This window comes from Sturnus vulgaris, chromosome 3, assembly GCF_052056855.1.
Source record: "Sturnus vulgaris isolate bStuVul1 chromosome 3, bStuVul1.hap1, whole genome shotgun sequence".
Classification (NCBI taxonomy): Eukaryota; Metazoa; Chordata; class Aves; order Passeriformes; family Sturnidae; genus Sturnus; species Sturnus vulgaris.
The window spans coordinates 8,888,910-8,915,364 of NC_142245.1; the positions used below are offsets into that span (position 1 = coordinate 8,888,910).

At 39.3% G+C, this 26,455-nt stretch overlaps 2 protein-coding genes across 7 annotated transcripts in view; one reads left to right on the top strand and one right to left on the bottom strand.

Moving 5' to 3' along the window:
- The window catches only part of WDPCP (WD repeat containing planar cell polarity effector), a 145,736-nt gene extending 131,442 nt beyond the window's left edge, over nt 1-14,294 (bottom strand). For 5 of the 6 annotated variants that reach the window (XM_088160945.1, XM_088160942.1, XM_014890198.2 and 2 more), the window contains exons 1-2: nt 14,187-14,284; nt 12,018-12,099 (exon numbers count right to left, since the gene is read on the bottom strand). In XM_088160945.1, coding sequence (XP_088017071.1) covers nt 12,018-12,031 — 14 coding nt within the window. In that variant the 5' untranslated portion in view covers nt 12,032-12,099; nt 14,187-14,284. Of the gene's footprint in view, nt 1-12,017; nt 12,100-14,186 lie in introns of all 6 variants that reach the window. The other variant, XM_088160943.1, reaches the window with a different exon arrangement.
- Nucleotides 14,295-14,688: 394 nt separating this feature from the next.
- Nucleotides 14,689-26,098, top strand: MDH1 (malate dehydrogenase 1). The gene is made up of 9 exons (XM_014890200.2): nt 14,689-14,730; nt 20,132-20,230; nt 20,565-20,661; nt 21,612-21,787; nt 23,110-23,232; nt 23,349-23,525; nt 24,696-24,809; nt 25,024-25,113; nt 25,463-26,098. Exons 1-9 carry the CDS (start codon nt 14,728-14,730, stop codon nt 25,586-25,588), a joined length of 1,005 nt encoding a protein of 334 aa, XP_014745686.1. The 5' UTR covers nt 14,689-14,727; the 3' UTR covers nt 25,589-26,098.
- The last annotated feature ends 357 nt before the right edge of the window (nt 26,099-26,455 follow it).

Genomic DNA, 26,455 nt, shown 5'->3' on the forward strand with positions numbered 1-26,455 from the left:
GCTTGTCTGATTACATTTTCAGGTTGAATGCATTTGTCACTCTATCACCTTTCTCCACATTCGGTCCAGTTTTGAGCCCTGTTGGCTTCAGACAGCTCTTTCTCCTCCTAATATCACTGCAATTTCTCACAAGTTCCTTCAGCCTACTCCCATTTTCCTTCTTGGGAAATGGTTATATGCAGGCTGGGCCCTCTAGTGCTTGGTGATGTTAATGCACCACATTCCCAGTGCTCTTGGCTTTGCTTTCTTCTACTAAGCAACTTCTGTCAGAGCATCTACTACGTTCAGGTTCCTTTTTCAAGGGGACCCAATTTATGCTTTCATAACTTCAAAAGAAGGAGGAGTTGTCTGAGTGACACCCACTCTGGTTGTCCTGTGGCTTATTGCCAAGACTCGAACACAAGCACTCGGCCCCATGAATGGCTAAACCCCTGCAAAAAGAGCATCAAAAGCCCAGCAGGAAACCTGAGAAATGAGAACAGAGAAGCAGCTTCCTCACAGGAACATAAGTTCGGGAATTGAATTTGCTTAATATTTCCAGTATAGGTCCTTTCTGAGACCAATGACCTGCACTACCTTTGAGATGGGAGGGCTGCACGCAGTGGGCCAAGGTGGGGGCTCTCCTTGCTGTACTTTCAGCTTTGGCTTAAGAGATTAAGTCCCCGAGGCTGTGATTCCCTCAGTCACTCTGCTGCATGTCTTTCATGCATTTAGAAAACCCTTCAGCATTTAGAAAACCATCTTGATGCTCCTCTACCACATTTTTTGATTCCTTAGGTTCTATTTCACGACCATTATCTTAATTATCCATATAATCTCAAACCATCTGCCTGTCTTTCACTTTTAGTTTCTTAGGATAAAAACGATCTTGCTAACAGGCAAAACTGGAGATGATTAAAATGCTTTAAATAAAACCCCTGCAATTATACTTAGAAAATACAGATATTTTTACATCACTTTAAAAATCCAGGGTTTTAAAGTAATGTGTGAAATATCTTTAAAATAGGCAGTATTATGTACATAACAAAAGTTACACTGACATAGCCTGCAATAGTCCAGGGAGAAAACAACATAACATAACATAACATAGAAACTGGAAATGGTACAATTAGTGTGAATGGCATCAGAATAATCTGTGTTAATTCTCAACACAGCTTATAACTTCACTACATCTATGTTGACTTCTAAATTGAGAACATCATCAAAGACCAACAAACATAGATATGAATGTCCTTCGTATGAATGACTGCTCTTTACACCCTGATGAAGCTTTTCAGCCATAATCATTAACAAAGAAAAAGGAAGTCCAGTTGAACAGAAACTGTCTGTATAGCCCAAGTTGCACATTCTGTTACAACTTTCCAGGTTAATGACAATTAAATACACCTCATGACTGCATCACACCCGGGTTACGTTGTTGAAAGAAAGATGTATTTTATTTTATTTTTTAATTTTTTTTAAAACAGCTTCTGCCAGCAAAGGCCTTCCGAGTTTTGGAGGAGAAAAAATCATTATAGGAATCTTGTAAATTTCGCAGAACACAAGGGAATAGCATACAACAACAAAAATTGCTAATAGGCTTGGAGTTACCTGATGAAATCATTGCAAAGTGGAAGCATTTTGAAACTTGCATCTTATTTTAAAACCTTCAGTAAGTGTTCATTCCCATTCAAGCTGTGTATATGATTTGTGTCCAACAGGTGTGACAAAATATGAAAAAGTTATTGAAAACCAAGAATGGACTTAGGTTTAACCGCTGTGGATCCATTTAATGTAAGGATCATAACCTGTCCTCATGGATTTTTAAATAAAACAGAGTTAAATTTATACCCTGACATTTAGCATAATGGAATAACAACTATTTATGGTTTCCCTGTCAATTCTGGTAGTAAAACTCTGGACGTGGTCACAGAAATTATAAATCTGCATCATTATCTGGAAAACAAAATTATTATAATAATTCTCTGCTATTATAAGCAGTTGTCTTTCATTACCTCAATATATACTACCTAATTGTCTGAAAAGGCAGGATGTCAGCATGAATAGCATTGGTTTGGCAGCCCCAAATTATGAACAGCCATTTAAATGGTGCATACTCTCTCTATTCCTTTCCTCAAAAATAGAAGATTTCACAGAAGCTTGACTACCTTGGTGTGTAATAAAATTTAAAAACTGAAATAATAAGGAATCAGACAACACCAAAAATTTCAAGTGGTGTGTTTGGGTCTTTTAATTATTAATCAATTCACAGTTTAATCCCCTCTTTCTACCAACCCATTTCTCTTATGGCTCCAATTTATGCCACGGGTAAATGGCAATGTAAAGGAAACAGTAGTACTGAGCACACAAACTAGTACTTGACAATTATTCTGGAGATGGACATAAAGGATGACTTTATAGCATCAGTCAATCACTGGCAAATAACCTGCTTTCATGAGGTTTCAAAAAAAAAAAGAAAAAATACTAGAAAAATGAGGATTGATTTTTTTTAATCATAGCAGGTGCCCGTTAGTACTATTTCTGTGATTATATTATAGAGCAACTTTTGCAATCCTATAATCCTATGTATTCCAAAGAAACTTTTATAATTTACAAATTTTGGACTACAATTCCCAGCACAAAGTTCATATTTCTCCCTTTTTAAAAAAATTTTAAACACTTCTGTTTTGGGTTTGCATGTCAAGGTTTTGGCAGCAGGGGCTTTCAGGGAAGGAAGCTGAGGAAGCTGCTGGAAGCTTTCCCTATATCCAGCAGGGCCGACCCCCTGCTGGACAAGGCTGAGCCATCAGGGATGATAGTATTGCCTCAGGAATAACACAGTTATTTCCTCATTATCCTGCTCTGAGTTGACTGAAAATAAATTAAACTGATTTTCCTGAGTAGAGTCTGTTTTGCCCATGATAGTAACTGGTGAGTGAGCTCTCTCTGTCCTTAACTTGACCCATAAGCTTTTTGTTGTATTTTTTCTCCCCTGTCCCACTGAGCAAGGGAATGAGAGTGGCTTTGGTGAGCACCTGGTGTCCAGCCAGGGTCACCCCACCACAACTTCATCCGGGATCTCTCACTTATAATAAACACTGTTTGAAAATGCATTTATTCTAGGCAGTGTGGAGGCATCTTCTCTCCAAGGAGAGCTGTGATTGACCATTCTAACTAGCTGCAATATTTGGCTCCTTCCATTTTCACAGATGTAAAAGATACGATTAAATTAACTTATCTACACAAGTAGCAGAGCAAAACAAAACTACTAAATGGCTGGGGGAGTTAAGTAATTTCTGTATTTTAAACAAGCCTTTATTTATGTTGAGTCTTTTTAGGACTGATACAATATTAGGGTCTGTCTCACTTTTATCTGTGGATTTCTTTTTCCAAAATCTTTGTCTGAGTTGGGTTTGCTCAAATTAAAGTCACAGCTGCTGTTAGAATTCTGTGTGGTGATCCATATTCATGTTAAGGGAAGCAGCAATATTTTCACCATTATCATTATTTCTCTACTTTTAAACTGAAGGCCAACAGCATGATCTTCATACTAATCCATGAAACAGATGACAATTATATATATATCTTAAAAAAGATGCAGAATTTTCATTCTTCTGTTTCCTTGCCCTATTCAGCAAATACTGCAGCATTTCCTTTCATGATGATAACATTTCTTTGATCCCCACAATGAGATTTTTCAAACTTCATTGTTAAAAACACATGTAGAATAACTAACTTACATGGCCTCAATTACAAAATGACATTTGCTGCAGTTCATCCACGATGAGGGAGTTTTAAAATTCACAGCATGCCATCTTCTGAAAATCAAGCAGCAACACTTCACATGTAGACCACTCCTGGAGCATTATGCAAAGTCTGCACTCACATGACCTTGAATTCAGAGTGACTAATAACCTCAGCAACGTGCACATTTTCAAAGAACACTCATGCTAAAGTTGGCATTTATTCACTGGAATTATGGATGGCATATATTGCAGGCTGCTTCTTAAGGAATATTCAACCACCTGCACATTGTGTGTCATTGCACTGGAGTTCAGCCACATACTGAAGCTGAATGTGTTGCAGTTTTGGTAATCGGATTCAAGCATGACAGAGTGAAATTCATCTCTTAAGTAATTTACTAAATAGAGATACAACTTAATATATTACAAATAAGACAGACAGAAAAAGACACTTAAGGGGTTTCCCAACATCACATACAAAAAAAAAAATCTACCCAGAAAACAAATCAAAATACCTCCAAGTGGAAAAAGTTGATAAAGTTAAATATCATCACTGACAGAAGCCAAAGAAGCTACTCTAGCAAGATCTCTATAGAATATAAATATTTGCTCTTTGATGAAAAGTCAATTAATCAAGTTATTCTGCAACAGTCCCAAGGAGTAAGGTCTGCTTACTACCTGAGTACTTATTCAAATGAAACTGCCATCAATGTCACGGTTTCATAGCTGTCCTGATTGTGTATTTTAACACAAGAATGGAACTGTTACAAGTTTTCCAGTACCAGTCTTCTTCGACTGAATTCCACAGGAAGAGGCCTCTGCCAGATGTTGAAGAGTAACAAAGTTAACAGCACTCCTAAGAGAGGGGGACTTCGCCAGCAGTGTTCAAGGAACATACCAAGCTTTCACATAAATTGTGTCACAAGCTGTACCTCATTCATTAACATTACATCACTACGATTTTTGTCTCAATTTCAACTTATTAATTACATTTACAAAGGAAATCTTCCAATATCTAAAAAAAAAAGCCAACAGTATCCTGGGCTGTGTAAAATGAAAGATGGCCAGCAGGTCGAGGGGGAGGACTCTTTTTTCTCTACTCTGCCCTGTTGAGACTTCATCTGCAGTGCTGAATCCAGCTCTGAGGCCCCCAGCAAAGAAAGGTATGGACCTGTTAGGGACGAGTCTAGAAAAAGAGCCACAAAAGAGGATTGGAGGAAAGGAACAGCTTCCCTTTTTAAAAAGGCTGGGAGACTTGGGGGTTTTTAGCCCGGAGAAGAGAAGGCTCTGGGGAGACCTCATGATAGCCTGTTAATACTTTGAAGGGTGGCTTATGAGAAAAGGGGAGAGAGACTTTTTACATGAGGTCTGGAGTGACAAGACCAAGGGCAACAGGTCGTATCTGAAACAGAGTAGATTTGTATTAGATATAAGAAAGAAATTCTTTACTCTGAGGGGGGTGAGACTCTGGAACAGGTGGCCCAGAGAAGCTGTGGATGCGTCAACCCTGGCAGTGTTCAAGGCCAGGTTGGATGGGGCTCTGAGCAACCAGGTCTAGTGGAATGTGTCCACAGTGCATTGGACTTCAAAGGTCCCTTCCAGTCCAAACCACTCTGTGATTCTGTGATAAAAGAAACAGGTAACTCATTGCAATTAACTACATCTGGTCAAGCTATTGAAACAAAAACTGGCAAAACAATAGATTGGGACGCATCTACTTAAATACACAGCTCAGGTAAGAAAGAGCAGAAACAGCTTTGTACGTTAAGCTTTATATTTGTGCCTGCTTTTCTTTAGACTACCATTTAAGGAACAGTCAATATAACCATTAAGAAAGACCTTTTTAATTGACAATGAAATTGGAAATAATGCCATGTAATGCCATGATTTTGAAGTCCATACAGACCTATTTTTCCAACACGTATTTCTAATGCATTTTACAAGCCTTCCATTTCTCAAGCAAGACAGGCCCAACATTTACAGAACCAACTAAGTGTTCTCCAAAAATGCAGACTGTCCTTTACAGGCGCAGTTTTTAAAAGTTTAGTAATTTCTGTGTAATTACACTGCAGTGGATACTCCTGCCTTCTCAGAGGCACATTCAAATAGATAATAATCTCTCAAATTTTACTCAATACAGGACAATGTATCACTCTACTCATGCAGAAGTTTGGGTACAACCGCCTGGGACCAACTACAATGGAAAAAAAGACACCTTATCAACGTGCAGCGGTCTCGGTTCCTATGAAAAGGATGTGGCAACTCAGAGCCCACAGCTGGCCCTCAGCAGGCAAGCTGATCTCCACCAGCACTGCAGAGAAGTCCCAGCTTCCATTACAGGAATCAGTGACATTCATTTGGCAAGGACAGAGCCTAGCATTGCAGTTAAAAATAATGGTACTGTTAATGACATTTCACTGATTTATAACAAATAAACCATCTGCAGTATGCTGCTCTTCTGAATTCTCCCTGCAGGTTTCAAGTCCTTAAATCATATTCCCCCCTCAATATAGTTTGTCAGGCAAGCCACAAGTAGTCCAATTTCACAGGCAACTGACCCACTACTGTTAAAAAAATGCCTCTTGTGAAACTCCATGAAGATATGAAATAGCACAATATTGGCATTCTCCTGGACATGACTCTATGACAGTAAAGTACAAGCAGAAAGAAAGTAAGGAGCAGATGAAGAGCCTATTCTATTTCTCCAAAGACCACAGATCTTATTTTTCCAACAGAAACATGGCACTTGTCCTTGCTCTGGTAACACTGAAATACTTAGATGGTAAGAAATACGTTCAAGCTAGTGATTTTATAAACCTTTTAGATACACTTTTATTCATTCCCCAAATCTTGTAAGCTGAGGATTCACTTTCAAAACAGCTTTCCTATCAAATACAGCATATATAGGTTATAAAACCCGAAGGTTTAATCAGCTTTTTTTTTAACATAAATACACTAATGGGTTTGCCGAATTACCCAGCCCAGGATTGTGCATATATATATTATTAAACCCCATTTTGAGTTTGCATATTATCTGTTTTTAAGAGTTTATTAGTTCCTCGGTTTGTTTTATATATTTACAAAGATACTCAGAAGATTTGTCTTATTAAGAGAAAAATTGCATAGAATAAGAAAAACTTCTTAGATAGCTTTGAAATCTTTTAACTTGTAAATTAGCAAAGAAAGCACTGAGATAAGTATTTGGGAATATATTTAAAGTCTTAATGAAAGGGTCAGATTACAAAAAGCCATAGTGGGAGTATTATATGAGGAAGCTTTAAAGTTAGTTGCAGTATATTACAAAAACAACATTCAAATAAATTATTTTTCACTGCAGTATGCCAAGTTTTTGGAGATAGAATTAAAATTGGACTTTCATTTTAGACTAAGTAAAGCATAATACTAGACTATAATACTGCATATACTAGTGAGATCCAAATGCCCACAGTGTTGCAAGAGAACATTTTCCCTCAGGCATTTGAAATTTAATGCTTCTTTAATATTCTCTGTTGGATATTGTTAGAATGGAATTTCAAATATTTCCTGCAATTTGAGTTAAAGATTACTGAGTAATGCTGAGCAGCAAAAAATTTTTGAAGCGTACATCTAAAGCTGGTAGAGTAGCTTAATGTCCTGTTGTTTCTTGCTTTAGCAAAATTAATTTCTTCAGTCTTCAACCATGAATTCACGGACCACCTGGAGATACAAACCTATAATTTAACTGTGGTGTATTTCTAGCTCTCTTGCCTAATACACACTGAGGCCAGAGTCTGTATGTCAGGCAACTATAAAAGGAAAAGGCCATTTCAGAGCAATACTTTATATTCTCCCAAATCAGACAGTAAGCAACTTGAAAAGCAGTATCTGGCCCATTATTGTAAATAAATGGGATTACAGGCCATGAAACAAATGCATATTCTATTATACAGACAAGAGTAACACCTTTCCAATAGGACTCAAAACATTCAAAAGGCTTTAATCCAATTAAGGTCCAATTTTTTCATCATACCTATATTAGTGCTTTACCATGGGTACTCTTTACAGGTAAGGGTAGATGGTAAGTAGAGCAAAAAGGCATAGTTGTATCATTCAAAAGGAAACTAGAAAAACACAAACTGTAATCATGATTCCTGTTACTTGATTACTTCATATAGAAGCCTCCTTCATCCAAAGACACAGCACCTTTCCATCATTTGTGTCATGATATAAGCAGTCAATTTCCCAGTTTTTTTCTATGGCCATTACTCCCCTTCTCATTCATACTGGGCACATGACTACCTTGACTTCGAATTAACTAATTCTACAACACCATCCCAGCCTGACAGGACAACTCTAAATGACTTCAAGACAGGCCCAAAAGTTTCTAACATTTTCTTTGTGCATGAGCCTGAAGACCATTCTCATGATTTCCAACAGACCCTTGCCAACACTGAACTAAAAAAAACAACAAAAAAATATATGCATGCCTATTTATGAGCAACAGGAAGTTCCAAGTTATGCAGTACTGGTATGGACAATAGAGTCCACACAGCTGGAATCAAGGGCCTATAATTTTATTCACAAATGGGGTAGTTTGGTGTGGAGATCAGGATTGATAGGGAGCTGGCTTCACCTGCAGATATAGATAGCTTCAACTTCAAACTCTGGGAGACATCTAGCTAGGAGAAACGACATCCTTTGACATCGTGGTGAAAGAATAGAAAGAAGAGTTGTCGCATGGGAATAAATACGTTAACCAATTTGTTACAAATAAGATGTTGTTCTTGGTTTTGATTTATGGTTGGCTGGCTGCCAGTTACATATATGGTTTTGTTCCTTGTCCTTGTTATGGATTGGATCCTGTGCCCTCCACCCTATCTGTATACCTCTGTGCTTTCCGATTGAGGTCTTTGGATGTGTGCCTTCAAGTCCTGCGGCTTCTAAGGTTGTTACCTTTGTTACATTCAAAGCCTTTATGTTTCGAGGCCACTCCATCCTTCTACTCCCTCTATATATTCACACCACGGAGATTCCCCAGCTGATCCACCTGCAGTGGCCATAGCTCAGCCCTACAGTGTGCAGCTGAATGAAAACAGGCATGTGCAGAATACTTGTGGTTATGTGAGCAGAATGAATAAAGACAATTTCTTCTTTCTTTACTCAAGTATCAGTAGACACTGAATATGGTCAGTACTACAAGCATATATGCTACTAAAGCCACCCATAGACTCTGCTGCTGCCTAAAAATCGGTTTGGATAAGGTTTCCAAAAGCAGGCCAGATACCAAAAAGAATCTGTTAAACTGCAGAAAAACCTCCATACAGGAAACAAAATGTTTAGTTGCCTCTTACGCTTATTACTGATAAATTCATGTATGAAACTTACGTTTCACATATGAATAATGCCATTAAGATAAAAATTTATCAGTCTTTTCTTTCCGTAAGGCATGATATTTTATACAATTAACTTCAAAAAATCACCCTCCTTCAATAGGGGGGTGTGATAAATGTGATTCGTGCTAATTAAGTTGTAACAATATTAACAAAATTGTATTTAGATCAATATAAGACAATTGTTACAGAGTGAGGGGGGAGAGGGGTGAGACAGGGCAAAGGACATCTTCCAGATGTTGGGAGTCGAAGAAGAAGGTTGGAAGAAAGTCAAACAAGAATAGTAGAAGGACGTAAGTCTGACAAACAGCATCTAGAAATAGAAAGTTTTGACCTTGAAATGGGCCAAAATGGGATGATTCCAAGCATGGGACTCAATTAAAGTCTTGTTATGGAAAACATCTGCTCAGTCACACAGGGCGCCTGCGCTACCTGCAGGTCACACCTCGGTCACTGATGAAGACAATGAGCCTTCATCGGAAATAAGACCCTCAAAAGGATGAGAGACCCCCTAACCCATTAGTAGAGCATGCGCCGTGCAATATAGTTACGTAGTTTTTAGGAATAGAAACTAGGAGGAGCTTTCTAGAAACTTCTGTAGCCTACAGTATAAAAGTAGGACTGTTAGCCTGGATGCTTTGGTACATGAGGAATGGCGAGCCACTCCCTGGTCGGTTTTGCTTATGCTTTATACGAACCTCAATTATACTAAATTACTTACTGCCAAATTTTGTATATTCTTAAATATATGCACTTTGTTTCATCTCCAATACTTTGATTGTATTCATTTTGTTACTATTAAAAACTTACTATTAAATTTAATCTTGTTGCTTGATAAATTGGAAAAAATAGAACATCATTCATAACAGGGGGAAAAAGGAGAAAAATTTAGTTTGTATAGTAGCAGCTATTAAGAATCTGGTTAAGAAATAAATTCACAAAGATGCTGTAAAACAAGCTGTAATATTTTAAGCAAACTATGTGACCATAATTCACAGAATGAAACCTAATGAGAAAAATTATTGTAATTATGCAAGAGATTTGGCATGGAAGAGCATTCATCAGTCATTCTGACATGGAAAGGATGGATAAAAGAAGCAGATGGATTCACCTATCTGCACTGAGCCTAGAAAACAGAAAGTCATCATTATGGTTGCTAACTTCTTGTTCAAAATGTATTACTTGATTATCAGGTTATAATGAACAAATGCAAAAGCAAGTCATACAAGAGAAATAGCAAACGTTTATTTTCAGTAGGACTTGACTAAATGCTTATGTCATTTTAAAAACTCACAAGGACATCAGCTTAATGTTTACATCTAGTGGGGAGAAGGGGTGCTGGTGTTCAGGTTGAGTTTTTTTTAATGTTGCAATGAATTAACTTCAAGAGTACAAGGTTTGCTTTGGTAGAACTTGAATTGTTACACAGGTCATCTCTTTAGAATACCAACCTGCCACTTCTCCTCCACACAGTGACATTAGTAAGTAGAAAACCCACATATTGCTGTCACAAAGTCTCTGTTTAACCAAGAGAAAGACAGATTTGTGTTAAGGTAGAAGAATCCAGTAATGCTACTTCTCCTTGCACCAGGAACACAATTCTTCTGTGAACTTTGCAGTAATTCAGAGATCAACTTCACTGAATTTACAGCCAATATGCCAAAGTCTTTGTTGTCATGGTTGTTTGGTGTGTGGGTTGGTTTTGTTTGGCTTTGTTTTTAAACAGGGATTCTCTGTATCCTGGACCTTGTAACAACTGTGAGAAGAAAATCCCCCAAAAGTGGTGCTCAGGTGGTGGATGAGGACAGCTCTGAGGACCCCCTCAGCTCTGGGGGTGCCATTATGAAGCCACTGTGCCACTACCCTCTCTGGTCAGTGATGGAGCCCTGAACTCTTTTGGGCATCAGAGCACTCCCTTCAGATCTGACCCACACCAGAGGAGGCCTGAACTCTCAGTGTCCCCTGCCAAACCTACAATACTTGCTTGTGCTATTGACCTACCTAGGGGAAAACAAATAAAAAAGAACTTTGTGTTCATATTTTTTATTAGTATTTGACTCATGAATAGTTCATAAGGATTACTAATACATATTACATGCAAGCTATAGATTATTTGTGTCTTCATAGGAGCAGGCACGTGAGTATAGGATGTGTTATTGCATCTTAGCTATGTATTAAAAACATGCTGAAGATTTTAGAAATCAATTAATGATTAATTTAAAAACCAACTAAGCTGTTAAGAAATTAAAAATAAGCAAGAAATAATTAAACCACTTCCATAGATGGCAAAATTTCTCATTTAGAAAGAAAGCTTTCACCAGAGCAAAAAGAAAATTGGGATTATAAATGGAATTTAAAGATAATCTATAGTTTCTTCATGACATTTAATGTCCATGCAGTATTACATGACTGAAGTTTAGAAATGAACAGTGAAAAGTTATGTTTGGGACATTAGCACTAGGAATAAAAAAAGTCCCCAACCCTGTATTAATTTTCTAAACTACAATTTTAGTAGTTCTTGCTCATATCTGTACCTTTATAAAAAGCTGTTCTAGATTTCTCACATACTTTACAAAATAACTTTTGAGCATCTTAATTCTGTTCCAGTATTTTTTGTAATGTTTTACCTTATTTCTGAAAAATCTCTTCCTATTATTCCTTTGGACCAGAATGCAGAGGAGATTTACAAAACGACTTCAATTCTAGCATTTCTAGGTTTGAACTTGGCCGACACATTCATGTCATATTTTCCGACATAGTCTTGTGAATTTTAAATGTTAATTATATCACACACACTTAGCTACAAGAGACAAGACTTGGTAACAACAACCATAAGTGAATGCATCAAAAAAAACTGTATTAGACATAGAGAAGATGATAAAAAGAAAACTTCACAAATTACTGAAAATTAAGTGTTAAAACTTACCTAAAAATATTCATCAGTTTCTATAGATGGCAATGAAGGAAAAGAAAATCCCATCGAAAATACTGTTAAAGAACACAGCCAGCTGTTAACAGAGAATAATTAATTTTAAAATATTTTTTTAAAAATTAAGAGCTAATTCTGGCAGACTACCCTTCAAAACTACTAGCTGTCTTGAAAAATAATATTTAATCCCTAGAGAATGGAGATTAAAACATTTTAATACTTCCATGTGTTGTTTAATTACTGATTTCCACATAATTCAGTATCTTTTGAGTGCAAAAATTGCAAAGCGTGTCTGAAGAGTTAGCCAAGAGCCCAATTCACACGCACACTAAATTTCCATTACTTCATTTGCATGTAATGTTTCCATTTATGCAGCTTTTTGGCTTACAGTGCTACACAAAGGACTGATACTAATGAAACACTGGGGAGCATTAAAGAATATTTTTCAAAATTACATTTAAATTTTGCTTGGAAAACATTAAAACTTAATAACTAGAAACAAATTTAAGAAGGAAATACTAGAATTGTTAAATTTTGCTGACTTTAAAAATTATACCACCTTCATAAAAGGCAACATTTTACAGTATCTTTAGTTAAATCAACACAGACAACAACTGAGTCCATCTCAGACTAATAATACTGGGATTGAAAATAAACTGATAAACATGCTTCTGACAAACAAAACCATTTACACATGGCTTTGCATCACAGCAAATTACTTTCAACACAAAGTAACAAGACTTGCTGTTATCTGCAACAGCAAATATTTCCAGGAGCACAAGCTTGGGCAAAAAAGGACCAAGAATAAGAAGAGTCTTACCTACAGAAGAAAGTTTGAAAGTTTCAAGTTAAGCTTTTAACTGAAATCCACTAAATCAATACAATCTGCTATGCTGATACAGACAAATCAGTTTACAGCCTGCTGAAAATTGATAAGAAATCAATTTACACTGAACCAATTATAGTCAGTGGACATTGCCTTATGTGGGTCCACATCAGGTTTGGTGTGTATTTAAATCTTAAACCATTTTAAATAGTGTTAGTTAAGTCTGTACAACGTCTAGGTGCAGAAAAGGTTAAAAGTCACCAGGGTAAAGCATCTTAAGACACTCTGGAAAACGCTGTGTTAAACAAGCTCCCTCCTCCTTACCAAGCTTCCCTACACTTCACAGCAAGCCAGCCCTCAGCTCTGTTTGCAGCTATTTGGCTTTCAAACTCGTCCACAGAAGGGACCTTGGGTACAGTCTTCATTCATACTAAAAACGTAGGGTTATTAACCGATATAAATCAGTATCCCTCGACAATTTAAATAAAGCCGGCAGGACTGTACCACGTCCTGCACTCTGACGCTGCAGAAGCTGCCAGGTGCCCAAATACTCCTCCAAGCCACGGGACGTCCTGAGCTGTGGCAGGAGCACGACTGGCAGCAGGACTCTCTAAAACGAGAACACTTCGCATCACAAGTATCAATATTCACAGTTTATACTCCTTGCCGTAAAGGAGTAACTTCCCTCTCCTGTCGCAGGACCGAAGAAGAAATTGCCTTAGTATAGATGTTCCTTAGATTGCTTTTTTAAAAATAATACTACCTACCATAAGGACTAGAGTAAGATTTAAAACTAATCCTGGAGAAAAATACTGGGAACAATGAGACCTCAACTAACAGGGAATCTTGTCAGGATCTGAAGGAAAAGAAAAATCAACTGTGTTAACCAAGACCTTCTTTTACACCTTAACAACACAGTTTATGAAGCTCTATTCTGCCGATGCATTTATGCCAGTACCAGACTCCCTTACAGCCAAAGGTATTTACTTCACTCAACAATTCGAAATACAAGTAAACGAGCAGCTTTATTTTTGTACAAGTGATCGCTAGTTTAGCCACGCAATTCTACCAGCGGAATAGCACATGTAAGCTCTCAGCTTTCCCTGAAAATAAAATGGAAAGGACCAAGAAACAGGACAGCAGGATTTCATGAAGTGTGGAACACCCTGGGACAACGCGCTAAAGCGCCGGGGACGTGCGGGCAGCTCCCCAAAGGAGGCCAGGCAGGAGGGAAACGCGCGGGAAACGCGAGGGGAACGCTCTGCTCCGGGATGCCCCAGGGGTATGCCCCGCCGAGCAGGGCAGGGCAGGGCAGGGCCCGGCCGCGTACTCGCACCCACCAAGCGCTCCGAGTTCGCGGGGCGGGCAAGGGAGCGGCACCGCCAGCACCAAGGCCTGTCCCCCGCATCACTGCACCAACCGCGCCTGCCACCCCTCGCGCATGCGCCGCTGCAGCCGCCCCACCGCCCTCCGCATCCTCGCCGCTGACCGCGTATGCGCGGTCTGAGAAGCCGGCACTTGCCGCAGCCCCCACCTCTTCCAACCTTGCGCATGCGCAACGAAGGGAGCTGCGCGTCGCCCTCTAACGGCCTAATCTCTCGGGCGCCGCGCGGCTCTTCGATGAATGGGGAGAGGGGTGAGCAGCAACCGCCAATGGCGCGCGGGGGCGCGGCGCGACGACTCCGAGGCACGCTGGGAGTTGTAGTTCTCTCCGGCAGCCGAGCGGTGCGGACCGGCGACGACCACGACTACAGCCCCCAGGCGGCCGCGCGTGGCCGCGCGACCCGCCCCCCAGCGGCAACTCGGCGCAGCTCTGCCACGGCAGCAGTCGCGTCGCAGAGGTGACCCCGAACAGCCGGTGGACCCGCCGCTCCTGCAGACATGGTTGGTACCGGGCCCGCGGCGGTACCGCGCCCCTCGGGTTCCTTCGGCTCGGGGCAGGGAGCTCCGGCAGGCGGAGGTGACCCTGAAATGGCCTCGCTCTCCCTGCCTGGCCGCGCTGCTCCCGGGAGGGCCCGGGGAATGAAGGGCAGGGGTGACCTGGAGGTGGTCGTGGCGCCCAGAGGAACCTGGCCTCCCGGCGCCCCAGGTCTCGCCGCAGCCCCCGCGCAGCCGCGCCGGGGTGACCTTCCAGGCGGGGACGTGGGGTCGGTGCAGGCTTGGTAGCGGCTCTGGGCTCTCCATCTTCCCAGGTCCATGCGGGGGAGGGCGGTATGTGCCCCGTCGGAATGCAGCAAACCTCCCTGTCCTGGACCTGGCATTCCGGAAGGGTAATCGCGCCTTTTCCCGGCGCCGCGGCTGCCGACATTGCCTTCGGGAGATAGGGGTTGTCAGCGCCTTCGTTCATGAAGCATGGAAGGTTTTGGTGCGGTTCTGTGTTAGCTCAAGAGAAAGTGCTTGTGAAATGTCTTTATTGGTTCATCCCTGCTGCTATCGGAAGTCCAGCTGTTTGTTCAGACTCTCTAGATTGTCAAGGAGTCCTTCTAGCTCTGCACTGAGGTTACAGAGGTGAGCTGCAGTGCTGTGCTTTTCTGCAGTGTGTGTACATTGATATACAAACCTGCACAGAGATCTTGCTTTCCTTTCTAGTCATGAAAACATCTCCGTTTTTTCTAGACTCAATACTGTTATTCAAACCTTCACTTTCAGTATTTTGCTGTAGAAAGGATGCTTACATGCTCTGAAACGTGGTTTATTTCAGCTGTACCCTAAAAAAATACCAAAATCTGTAAACTTTATCCTACTTTTCCATTCTTTCTATTTAAAATGTGGATTTGCAGGAGTGACAACACGACAGCAAGTTTTGGTCTGTATTTGAGCTCTCAAAGCATTGGCTGACATAGAAGGGCTGGTTTCACAGAAAACTGCTGATTGTAACTTTGATGTCCAGACTACTCAGAACGTCACTGTTTTTATCTTGCCTTTGCTGTTCAGATTATGCATGTGGTGTTGGGCAGAAGCTTAAAATTTCTGAAATAAAGTCATATATTAGTGCAACCACCACTAGCTCAATGAACTGGAAAAGGTTTTACAGGGCACCTGTGTCAAGGTAGTTTCTTAAGGAAGGAATGGCTTTGGAATTGCTTTGGTCTCTGAACCACAGTGCTGGTGGTGTTCTTCAAGTGCACAGCTGCCTTGCTGAGACTTTACTACATTTCCAAACGTTTATTATTTCCACAGCTCTGCTTTAAAGAATGGAGAGCAAAGGGAAAGTTTATTAGGCAGACTCTAGACTTTGGAAGAGATAAAAATGTATTTTAATGATTAAATAATTCTTGTAAAGCAAGGCGGGGTAGCTTAGTTGGCTGTAATATTCAGGAATAATGTTAAGCTGATGGTATTTTATAGACAAGTTTATCAGCAGTAATCTTTATAGAGATCTCTCATAACTGCAATTAACAATGCAAAGTCTGTCACTTGTATAGTCAGGATGTTCCTATCACAACATTTGATAGGTTGTGAGTTATCTTTTACTTACCTTTGTAACCTCCTCAATCAGTTTTGCAGTGCTGTTTGCAGGTATGGCACTAATGTTTTAGGTCTGCTGATATCAGTTGTAATCACAGACATAACTGAGGCACCGACTTCTTAAACCAAAGTGTGTGGGGAGACGGTAAGACCTCAACTTCCTTACTTGATACTGGAGGCTTTGCTTTTATCTGTGGTAGCTTAGGAGGGGAAGAGATCCTACATTTGCTGGATTAGATGAAGAAGGGTACCTGGGGATGCAATGTTCAGTTGCTGGGGTTTTTTTTCTCATCCTTTTTATCATTGCTTTTGCTACTCTTTTATTTTCCTAAAACTTTTTAACTGTACATCAGTTGAATGTGGAGTGGAGAAAGCTTTGGAACAAAATAGTTCAGCTAGTTGTTGCTGAATTTGTCCTCTAGTTCCTGTATACCTGAGAGTGAGTAAAGGTCACCCCTGCAGTTACCACAGCATGAAAGTCCTGCAGCAGCCAAGTCACGGGTTAAAGCGCCTGAACATGAATGTCTGGAAGCTACAACTTCTATTGGGGAGCCTCTCATTTCTCTAAAAGTAGCTTCAGACACTCAGTGAGACTAATTTTAATATGAGATGTAAGGGTTTTTTGGTGAGAGTTATCCACATTTTGTAAGAAGTACAATGGTTTTGGTTTGTTAATCCAGCTTCTGGGTTTAAGAGAGAGCATGAAAGTTTCTTTGATGCTAAATGCTCACAATTGATACAGGGGTAAAAGGGTCTGGGAAGTGCCCTGAATCCAATGTACTGAAGGTTTGGAAAAGAAAAACAAGTAGACAGCACTCCTCACCTTATTTTAGCTTATGTGTTTTCCTCCTCCAGCCCCAAATGGGGGACAACAGAAAGAGTGGTAGTAAGCAAACATAATTATGTTGAGAAGGTGGAGCTGAGTCATGACAGAAGGTTTGGGGTTTTATTTAGAGGCTAAATGCTAAGTTTGTCTCAGTAAAAAAATAATAAGTAGTCCTATTTCTTACCTTTTTATCTTCTTTCTCTCTCCTCTTGTTATGCTGAATACTCACCACAATGCAACTGGATAGGTTGGCATATTTTATGTTTCAATCAGACTGGCTTATAAAGTTCATAGAATGGGAAAAAAAATCTCTTTTCCTTTCTCCATTTTGTGACACTGCTTTAGAAGAAAGAGCCTTAAAATCTTTCTTCTGTTCCCTAGAAATTCAGAAATCAATTCACAGTTGATTTCAGATACCCTATAATATAAAGAAAACAAGTTTTGCTACTACCTATGTGAATTCTAAAATAGTTTAGCACAGGTTCACTTTTTACATGATGGGGATTTTGCCAGGTCAAGGTTTTGCAGCATTGTTACTTTCCAGTACTTATTTTACTAAGTAGTGTGGTTGGTTGCCTTAAAAGAGTGTTTATTGTTCCATTTATGTAAATAAAACGTAGATTCTTCTTAGAAACATGCTAAAAACTTGGCTTTAAAATTTGATACTCATCTTAATCCGTGCTGCCCATCATTATTCAGATGTTATGGTACATTTCCCTGCTCAAGAATAGAATACCAGAACTAGTTTTGATATTTAAACCAGCAAGACTTGATTGCTCTCCTGCCCCTCATAGTGGAGTTTTGATGAAGTTGGAGGAATGTGACTCATAGTAGGACACGTTCAAAAGAGAATAAAGCACTTCAACACAGTGTGACAGGTATCTAGGTAGCAAGATCTGTAAAGAATTCATTCCCATAATTTAGGCCAGGTCTAAATATGCAAGTTCAGTAGTTTAACTTCATAATTTATGCTCTGATTGTATCTAGTATGTGATAAAATGGGGTAGGTGGCCTAATTTTTTATCTAACTAGTGTGGTGCAGCTGTGCTTGGCTGGTCACTTCTACAGAGAGCATTCACTTGAAGCTTCACATGGTTTTCCTATAAATATCAGTGGCAGGATTGCTGGTTGGAAAGGATCTGTAGAGGTCAGAGTCTGCCCTCTTTCTTACTCCATGTCTGGAAGTTGTCCAGTCCAGCCTGATGGTGAGACTTTTGCCACTGATAAATTATGTCATAGGTGTTTGCTCTGGGCCTTGTAAACTGCCGGGGGTGAAGGTTATACAGATCCTCTGGGTATCCTGTTCTGCTGCAGCAATATAGCATAATCAAGAGCTTTTCTCTTCATTTGTAGCTGTTGCACCCTATTCTGCCACTGCTGAGAGGGGTTGGGGGCAGTGTTATTTTTCTAATACTTTATGAAGGAGTGATGGTCTGCTGTTAGATCCCCCTTATTCTCTACCTTTCCAGACCATGTCCAGCACCCTCAGCCTCCTCTTACAGACCATGAACTCAGGTTTCCAGAACTAGACTCAGTATTCTATCTGCAATATCACCAGCACTGAGTGCAAGGCCTGTCTTTGCTCTGCAGCTTACACTTTTTGTAATGTAGCCCAGAATGCAATTCAGTCACTTCTTTCACATTCAGTTATGGTTGGTCTGTATCTCAAGTGATCATCTTTCAATTTTCTGAAGAAGTGGGCTTAGCATTCCAGAAGGTGGGTCAGTCTACTTGTTCCTGTCCTAGCACAATCTGCCCCAGCCCTATTGTCTCTAAGAAAAAGGGAAATACAAATAACAGTTTTACAAAATGCTGGGTTATGAATGTCCTTTACCATGTGGCCCATTTTGACAGAATTATAGAATGCTTTCGGTTTGAACAAACTTTTAAAGGTCCTTGGTCCACCTCCTGCATTTGGTAGGGACATCTTCAACAAAACCAGGTTTTCCAGAGACCTGTCCGTTTTGACCTTGAATGTTTCCAGGGGTGGGGCAACCACCACTTATCTGGGCAATCTCTGCCAGTGTTTCACCATCCTTATTGTGAAGTATTTATTTCTTACCTAAGTCTGTTGTTCTCTTTTAGTTTAAAACTATTGCCCCTTGTCATACTAAAAGGTTTGTCCTAATCTTTTTTGTAAGACCCCCTTTGAGTAATGAAAAGCCACCCTGGTACCTTCTCTTCTCCAGGCTGAGCAGCCCAAACTCTTGCAGCTTTTAATTTTCAGTATTGAATAACCTCTGTATTTCTCCCAATCCTGGTTCTGCTTAACAAAGTGGTGTTTTGCTACAGGTCAAGCCCTTTTTCCCCTCTTACTTGCAGTATGGTAACATTTTAAGAGTCTTCTCCCAGTCTTTTGGAGTTTTGGGTCAGTTTGACAATAGACAGTTGTATTATGAATATTAGTGTCTGTATTTGTTCATAATGTAGCTTTTGTCTGTGGATTAGTTAAATTTGCTGCCTAACAGTTCAATGAGGCAGTAGTTTGAAGTCCACTAGATTCTTTGGTTTCTGGCATTCAATAAGTCTTTGGTTACAAATAAGCATTCAAAATCCTTAATGGGAACAGCCTTCAAAATTGAAAGAATCTGAAAACCAGTCGAGTGTGACAGCTCATAAAACTTCTGTAGTAAATTTCAAGTATAAATGGGTGGGGGTGTATGTTGTATTGTCTTATGTTGTATTGTCTTAGTGTTGTTAAAGGGAAATTTTTCAAATACATCGTTATTCCTGGCATTTTGTATCTTTTCCAGGAGCAATTCTTAAGGATCTTTTTGCAATTGTGGTCTGTTTCTGTAAAAGCAAGTAGAGAAATTGCTGGTGATTCTAGCAGAACCAGAAGTGTGATCCCAGGAACTGGGGCTGTGCTTTTAGGCACACACTTTCATCCGGGTTAAACAATTGTGAAGTTATTGCCACAGTAACTTAATTTTTAGCTGGTGTGAGGCTAAGGTGTGGAGCTGTGGGTAAGGCTGTGTCATTTCCTTGCAGGGTGAACCTGTCAGAGTGCTGGTGACTGGAGCAGCTGGGCAGATCGCTTACTCCCTCCTCTACAGCATTGCCAAGGGTGATGTCTTCGGCAAAGACCAGGTAACTCTGAATTGAATTGCAGTAGGTAATTGACCAGGTAACATTGAATTGCACAGGAATGAATGAATGTCAGAACTGCAGTGCCTGAGACTGGTTTCCTCATAGACACTCGGAATGGTTTACCAATACGCAAGTAATTTCTTCTTTAAATGGGGAAAATGGGAGTTCTGCTTTGTTATGCAAGTTGTCAGTTGTTGGTTGTGCTGAAGTTGTTTGTTTTCTGCAAATGGATTTTAAATCTTGCACAAGGTAACAGCATACAAAGAGTACAAGACAGATTCATTTTCAAAACAGATTTTGCCCAGCTTGCACTAAACCTTTTCTTTCTTTCCAGCCTCTTATTCTTGTGCTGCTGGACATCACTCCTATGATGACGGTTCTGGAAGGTGTGGTGATGGAGCTGCAGGACTGTGCTCTGCCACTGCTCAGAGGTGGCCAAAACAATTTTTTCTTATACCTACAAGATGCTGCAGTACACTTCTTGCATTTATGAGTCCATGTAGCTGGCAGGAGATTAGGCAGAAGAAAGTCTTAGATGATCCTTCCTTGGTTTTGTATTTTGTGGAATATAATCAATTTAGCTTAGCCTGTAAACTAAGAAAAATGACATCAAATAGGTTTTGTGAACAGAACTGGCAATGCAGGTACCTGGGTTTATATCATCTAGTCCTGGGCTTTCAGCCTGGACAAGAAATTGTCAGATACTTGTGCATATGTGAATTGTATTCTGGCCCAGCCGTGAAATATATATATATATATAATATATAATCGCTGTATTGTGTATATAATATTTATTGCTAAATTTAAAAAACCCTAATTTAGTCTTAAAAATATATTCTGTATAAAGACACAAAATAAAAAATCGCTCCTCAAGCCATGTAAACAAGCTGAATTCTGATAGTTTAAACAAGAAGAAGAAAGGGAACAAGTAGGTATTAATGTAGTTACTATAAAACGTGACAAAAAAAACATGTAGGTACCAACTCTTGTACAAATCAAATGTTCTCTGATTTGAATTGTTAAAGGGGCAGCAAAACTTCACTTGTGTTGGTACTTGCCACTGAAATTTTATTGTAAAAGTAAAGAAAAGCATATGTACTTATATATACATTTTTAGAGGCAAATGAAATGTATCTTTTTACATAGATTTCTCCTGTGTTTTCCACTTTAGATAAATATTTGTATATAAAATCCATTTACTGGCAAGTATTTAATTTGTGGAGGTAGGGCCAAATGACTGTACTTGTATTTTTGGAAGGGGAAGGTGGTGGTATTGTCAGATTAGATTATATACTATTTTTGCACAAGAGAATATTCCCATTAGCACTATGCCATGAGTATTTATCTTGCTGAATCCTTTTCCCCCTTTCCTTTTTTTTAGAGGTCATTCCAACAGACAAGGAGGAAGTTGCATTCAAAGACCTTGACATAGCAATTCTGGTTGGCTCCATGCCAAGGAGAGAGGGCATGGAGAGGAAGGATTTACTCAAAGCAAATGTGAAAATTTTCAAGTCTCAGGGTGCAGCCTTGGACAAGTATGCCAAAAAGACTGTCAAGGTGAATATAGGAACTGAATTTAAAACATTAATTCTCTATTATGTAGAGATCTGGATATATTGTAGAAGAATATTGCGCAAGCAGGAGCCTGTTCTGTAACAGCATTCCTTTTCTAATGCCCTGGAAAATAGACCACAGTCAAGGGTAGATAAGAAACAGAATGTTAAATAGGTGGATGATTTAGTCATTAATTTGTTTGGTGAAAAAGGTGAGTCTTACAATGTATTGCTGTATTCCACACATAGGCTGAACTGGTTACCACCAATTTGAAAAGCAACTCCATCAAACTGTTTTTTAAAAAAATAAGCAGTCTTTGGCCCGTTATTGCTCTTCTCTGGGAGAACTAAATTAACTACATGCAGCTGCCTACTTCATATCCGTCTGTGTCCTTTAACATAATGACCCTTAGCTTCAGCTTCAGTATGGAATTACAGTTGCACAAAAATCGGCTTTATTTAGGTTGTTTGCATCTTATTCTTTGGAGTAGAAGATTTTAATTGTTCTCTCTCAGATTCCTTCAGCACAGTTAATGGGATCATGTGGCTGCTCTCCCACTGCTCTTAATCTCAGACCCAGACTCTGACTGTGCTTTGTAACTGACTTCTAATGTCTGCTGATGAACTTCCTACAGCTTCTAAAGATGTGTTTACTTCTTTATCCAGTTGGAATAAAAACTATCAATATAACTATTGCGGAGTAGTGGAAAATTTACTGAACTCACTTTCAAAAGGGGAAATAGAAAGGGAGGTTTGCAGATCAGCTTGTGTGATTTAGAGTATATGGAGTTTGACATAAAATCATTTGAGGCACAAATGAAGGATGAATAAAAATCAGTTTTGCATAGTAATAAATCAAAGTTGAGGCAGTATTTTACTTCTAACTGCCTATGAACATCGAGATAAGTCACTGTTCTGGCTTTCTTAATTATAAAGCAATTATATAAAGCAGTGGCAGCCAGTCCAGAAAGCGTTTAAAAGTGGTTGGTTAAAAGTGTGCACGTGTCTGTCTTTCACTATATCTGTTAGCATGAGGTTTGAAGCCAGTCTGTAGATCAGTGTACAGATCTTCCTAGACATCTTGTTCCCTTTCACATTTGGATATCAAGCTAAAGAAAATATCTACCTGGAAAATATTTTTATGTGCAGTTATAGAAGACTGAGTGATTACGAACGACACACTTAAAAAACAGTCTTATTCAAGGCAGCCAAGAGATTAGAAAACTTAACTTTTAGACAGCTTTTTTAAAGGCAAAGTAATGTATTTCACTGGAGGAAGGTGTTTTGCAGAAATATCTACTTCATCTTTCCTTTTTTCATGTTTAGGTTGTGGTTGTTGGGAATCCAGCTAATACCAACTGTCTGATTGCATCAAAGTCAGCCCCATCCATACCAAAGGAAAACTTCAGCTGCTTAACTCGTTTGGATCACAACAGAGCCAAATCTCAGGTAAAAAGGGCCTATTCTGTTGTCTCTGCTAAATACAAACAAAGCAATGCTTTCAAAGAAGCCTGTGAATTGAGAAGCTGAAGTCAATGCAATGGACATCTTTAATTTCCAATTAGATTGCTCTGAAACTTGGTGTGACTGCTAATGATGTGAAGAATGTCATCATCTGGGGCAACCACTCTTCCACTCAATATCCTGATGTTAACCATGCAAAAGTAAATGTGAAAGGAAAGGAAGTTGGAGTCTATGAAGCTATAAAAGATGACAGCTGGCTGAAGGGAGACTTTATCCTGGTAAGATAGCTCTTTTTTCCTCTTTTTTTTTTTTTTTTTCAGTGATCATTCTGTGCCTGTGCTTTCTCCTCACCTCATCTGAAATTGTAAACAATGTAACTGACGTACTGAAGCAGCTCTTTTCTCTCACTAGAATAAGACATCTGCAGATATCTTGTTGCTATCAGGTTTTTTTTCCTGGAAAATTCAAGGCAGGAAAGTCTTTGTGACTTCCACTGGAAAAATCCAACTGGAATGCTAAAATGATTCAGCAAAGAGTTTTTATTGCAGCTGGTGAACACAAGGTGAAACTTGTGTGACACAGAAGCACCATTGCCATTTCACTATGGTGACTTTTTAGGGCAGTTTTGTAGATGAAGTGGGATGATCCATTTGCTTCTCCCTACCCACCAGAAAAGGTCAGCAACTCTTTCTCTGCTCATGCGTGTGCACAGACACACACACACACATATACAGACTTTCCAATTCTAAATATGTGGCATCATCAGCACCATTTCTGAAAAAGAATCTGAAACATCTAGAAAATGCCTGCAAATGTCGTAATGTAGGGTAGTATTAAACAATAATGTTGGTTAGTAAAACAAAATAATGGTGTTAATTGATCAAGAGCACAGGCTACCTAAGTGGAATATGAAGGGAATTGGGTTGTTAAAGCCCTAGATTAATAAAGCTTTACCAAAACTATTACATTTAAAAACTATAAACTTGCGTATGGTGATGTAGATTCAGCTATCTTCAGGAATTCAATTAATTGTATGACTTAAGTATTGTAGGATTGAGACCAGCAAGTGTTTCACATTGGTGTTCAGCACAAGACGTTAATTGACAGTGTGTTGCTCGAGACATCTGTTACTGTTGACAAGCACAAAGTTTCCTGGTGGGAAAAGCTTGAGACATCTGGTTGAAATGGGAGAAGTCAACTAGCTTTAAAGCTAAGGAATGAGCCTCTGCAACATTTTGTTACATTCTTGTTGGCAAAACTCTTTTACATTGTATTTCGGGATTGTATGCCATATTTGTTTAATGAAAGAACTGCATCTTCACTGATAAAAATTAAATAATGTATATACAACGTCTTTCTTGATGGCATTTACCAACAGCATGTAGACCAAGCCATGATTTTTGAGGGTTTACAATTTAGTTATGGTTGGGTTTTTTCCTTAATTGCAGACTGTTCAGCAACGTGGAGCAGCTGTTATTAAGGCCAGGAAGCTGTCCAGTGCTATGTCAGCTGCCAAAGCTATCTGTGATCATGTGAGGGACATCTGGTTTGGCACTCCAGCGGTAAGATGTGGCTATTGAGTAAGTGCTTGTTTGCCTAATGCTTTGATTCTGTGCCCACTGCACTGACCTCGAGTGTATGTGTGTTTAGAGGAAAGAATCTGTCCTTTCCTGGAATAAGTTGTGTCATAGGAGATAAAGGATATTAAAAATTAAGAAAATTTTGCTTGCTTCTAGTAGTGAAAAATGTATTTATCTCTGACTTTTCTGGTTTCAGGGGGAGTTTGTTTCGATGGGAGTAATTTCTGATGGCAATTCTTATGGTGTTCCTGAAGACCTGCTATATTCCTTCCCTGTTGTGATCAAGGTAACTAGGCTATATTTAAATTAATATATCTTCTGCAAGACCTATTAAACTGAGCTTGGTAACAGCAGGTGGGACTGCAGTTGCTGGAATGTGGAGGTTTAGCAGTCTTTCACAGAGACGACTTACTAACCAAGTTAACCTGATTGTCAGCTAAGTGCTGGTAGACAAGTACAATCTGACATGACTAGCTGGTGCTGATTGCATTCTTTATCTGAAATAAAATTAACTGCTGCCTGGTGTGGTTCTTAGGGCCATAAGCTTTATTCTTACGCTGCCAAGTTTCTTTCATGCAGACTGAACGAAGCCTGTTCTTACATGGAGGGCTTTTTATTTGTTTGTTTTCAATCAGGACAAGACCTGGAAGTTTGTTGAGGGTCTTCCTATTAATGATTTTTCCCGTGAGAAGATGGATCTTACTGCTAAGGAGTTAGCTGAAGAGAAGGAGACTGCTGTGGAATTCCTCTCCAGTGCATGACTAGATCAGGAGGAAATACGAAATCATTTAAGAGTGGACGAATTGAAAAGCCGTCTGTAGGTCTGCTACCAAACACCACTGCTGTATCCAAGTCAACTGTCTGTGGCCATTGTGCATTTTAAGGTTCATATGCTTACTGGTACTTCGTGCCTCTTGAGTTATTAGCAAAATATTATTAAAGAAGTCAAACTAGTTTGTTGACCAAACTCTTTGTCTGTTCAATACTGGTTGCTTTCTGTGTATGGTACAGGATAATTGTTGCCTTGGCCTTGGTTACTAATTCACAGTCTGAGTTTTGATTAGAATTTGGCACTACTGGAACATGCCCTAGTCCATGATCACTTCAGCATCCTCTGTCTCAACTGAAAATGAATGCCAGTAATTCTCCTTGAACTGGTAGTTAGTTCAGTGACCCAAGTCTATCACTGAACAGACTTCAAGTAAATACAGTTCACTCTGATTATGCTTACAGTGTTTGTCAATAGAAATATTAAAAGTTGTTCAATCAGATACTGGCTAAGAGTAGTCTGTTGCACTTTATTTGCATATTTTAGTTATGTAACTAACACAATTTGTTAGTGCAAGATAAAAAAAGCCCTGAAAGCCTATTTTAGGAAACTGAGGGAAACTAGTTTAAACTTTAAGCATTACTAGCTTTCGCAATGACTAACATTTCCCTTTGTCTGAGTTGGTGTCTGTCCTGTTCTAATAGAAGTTTCTGCCTTGTACTAAAGTAAATCTTGGTCTGTCATATCTGGAATCATCTCATTTTTCTTTTTGGTTTGTTTTCATTTAAGGAGGATTTGAAAAACAGAAATTCTTTCACCAGAAAAGGAAAGGTTAAACTGAATTATAAGTAAATTGAAT

Coding starts and splice junctions, on each gene's coding strand:
- MDH1 (XM_014890200.2), top strand. Junction 20,662..21,611: donor TGCTCTGCCACTGCTCAGAG/GTGGCCAAAACA, acceptor CCTTTTTTTTAG/AGGTCATTCCAACAGACAAG. Junction 24,810..25,023: donor TCTGGTTTGGCACTCCAGCG/GTAAGATGTGGC, acceptor TTCTGGTTTCAG/GGGGAGTTTGTTTCGATGGG.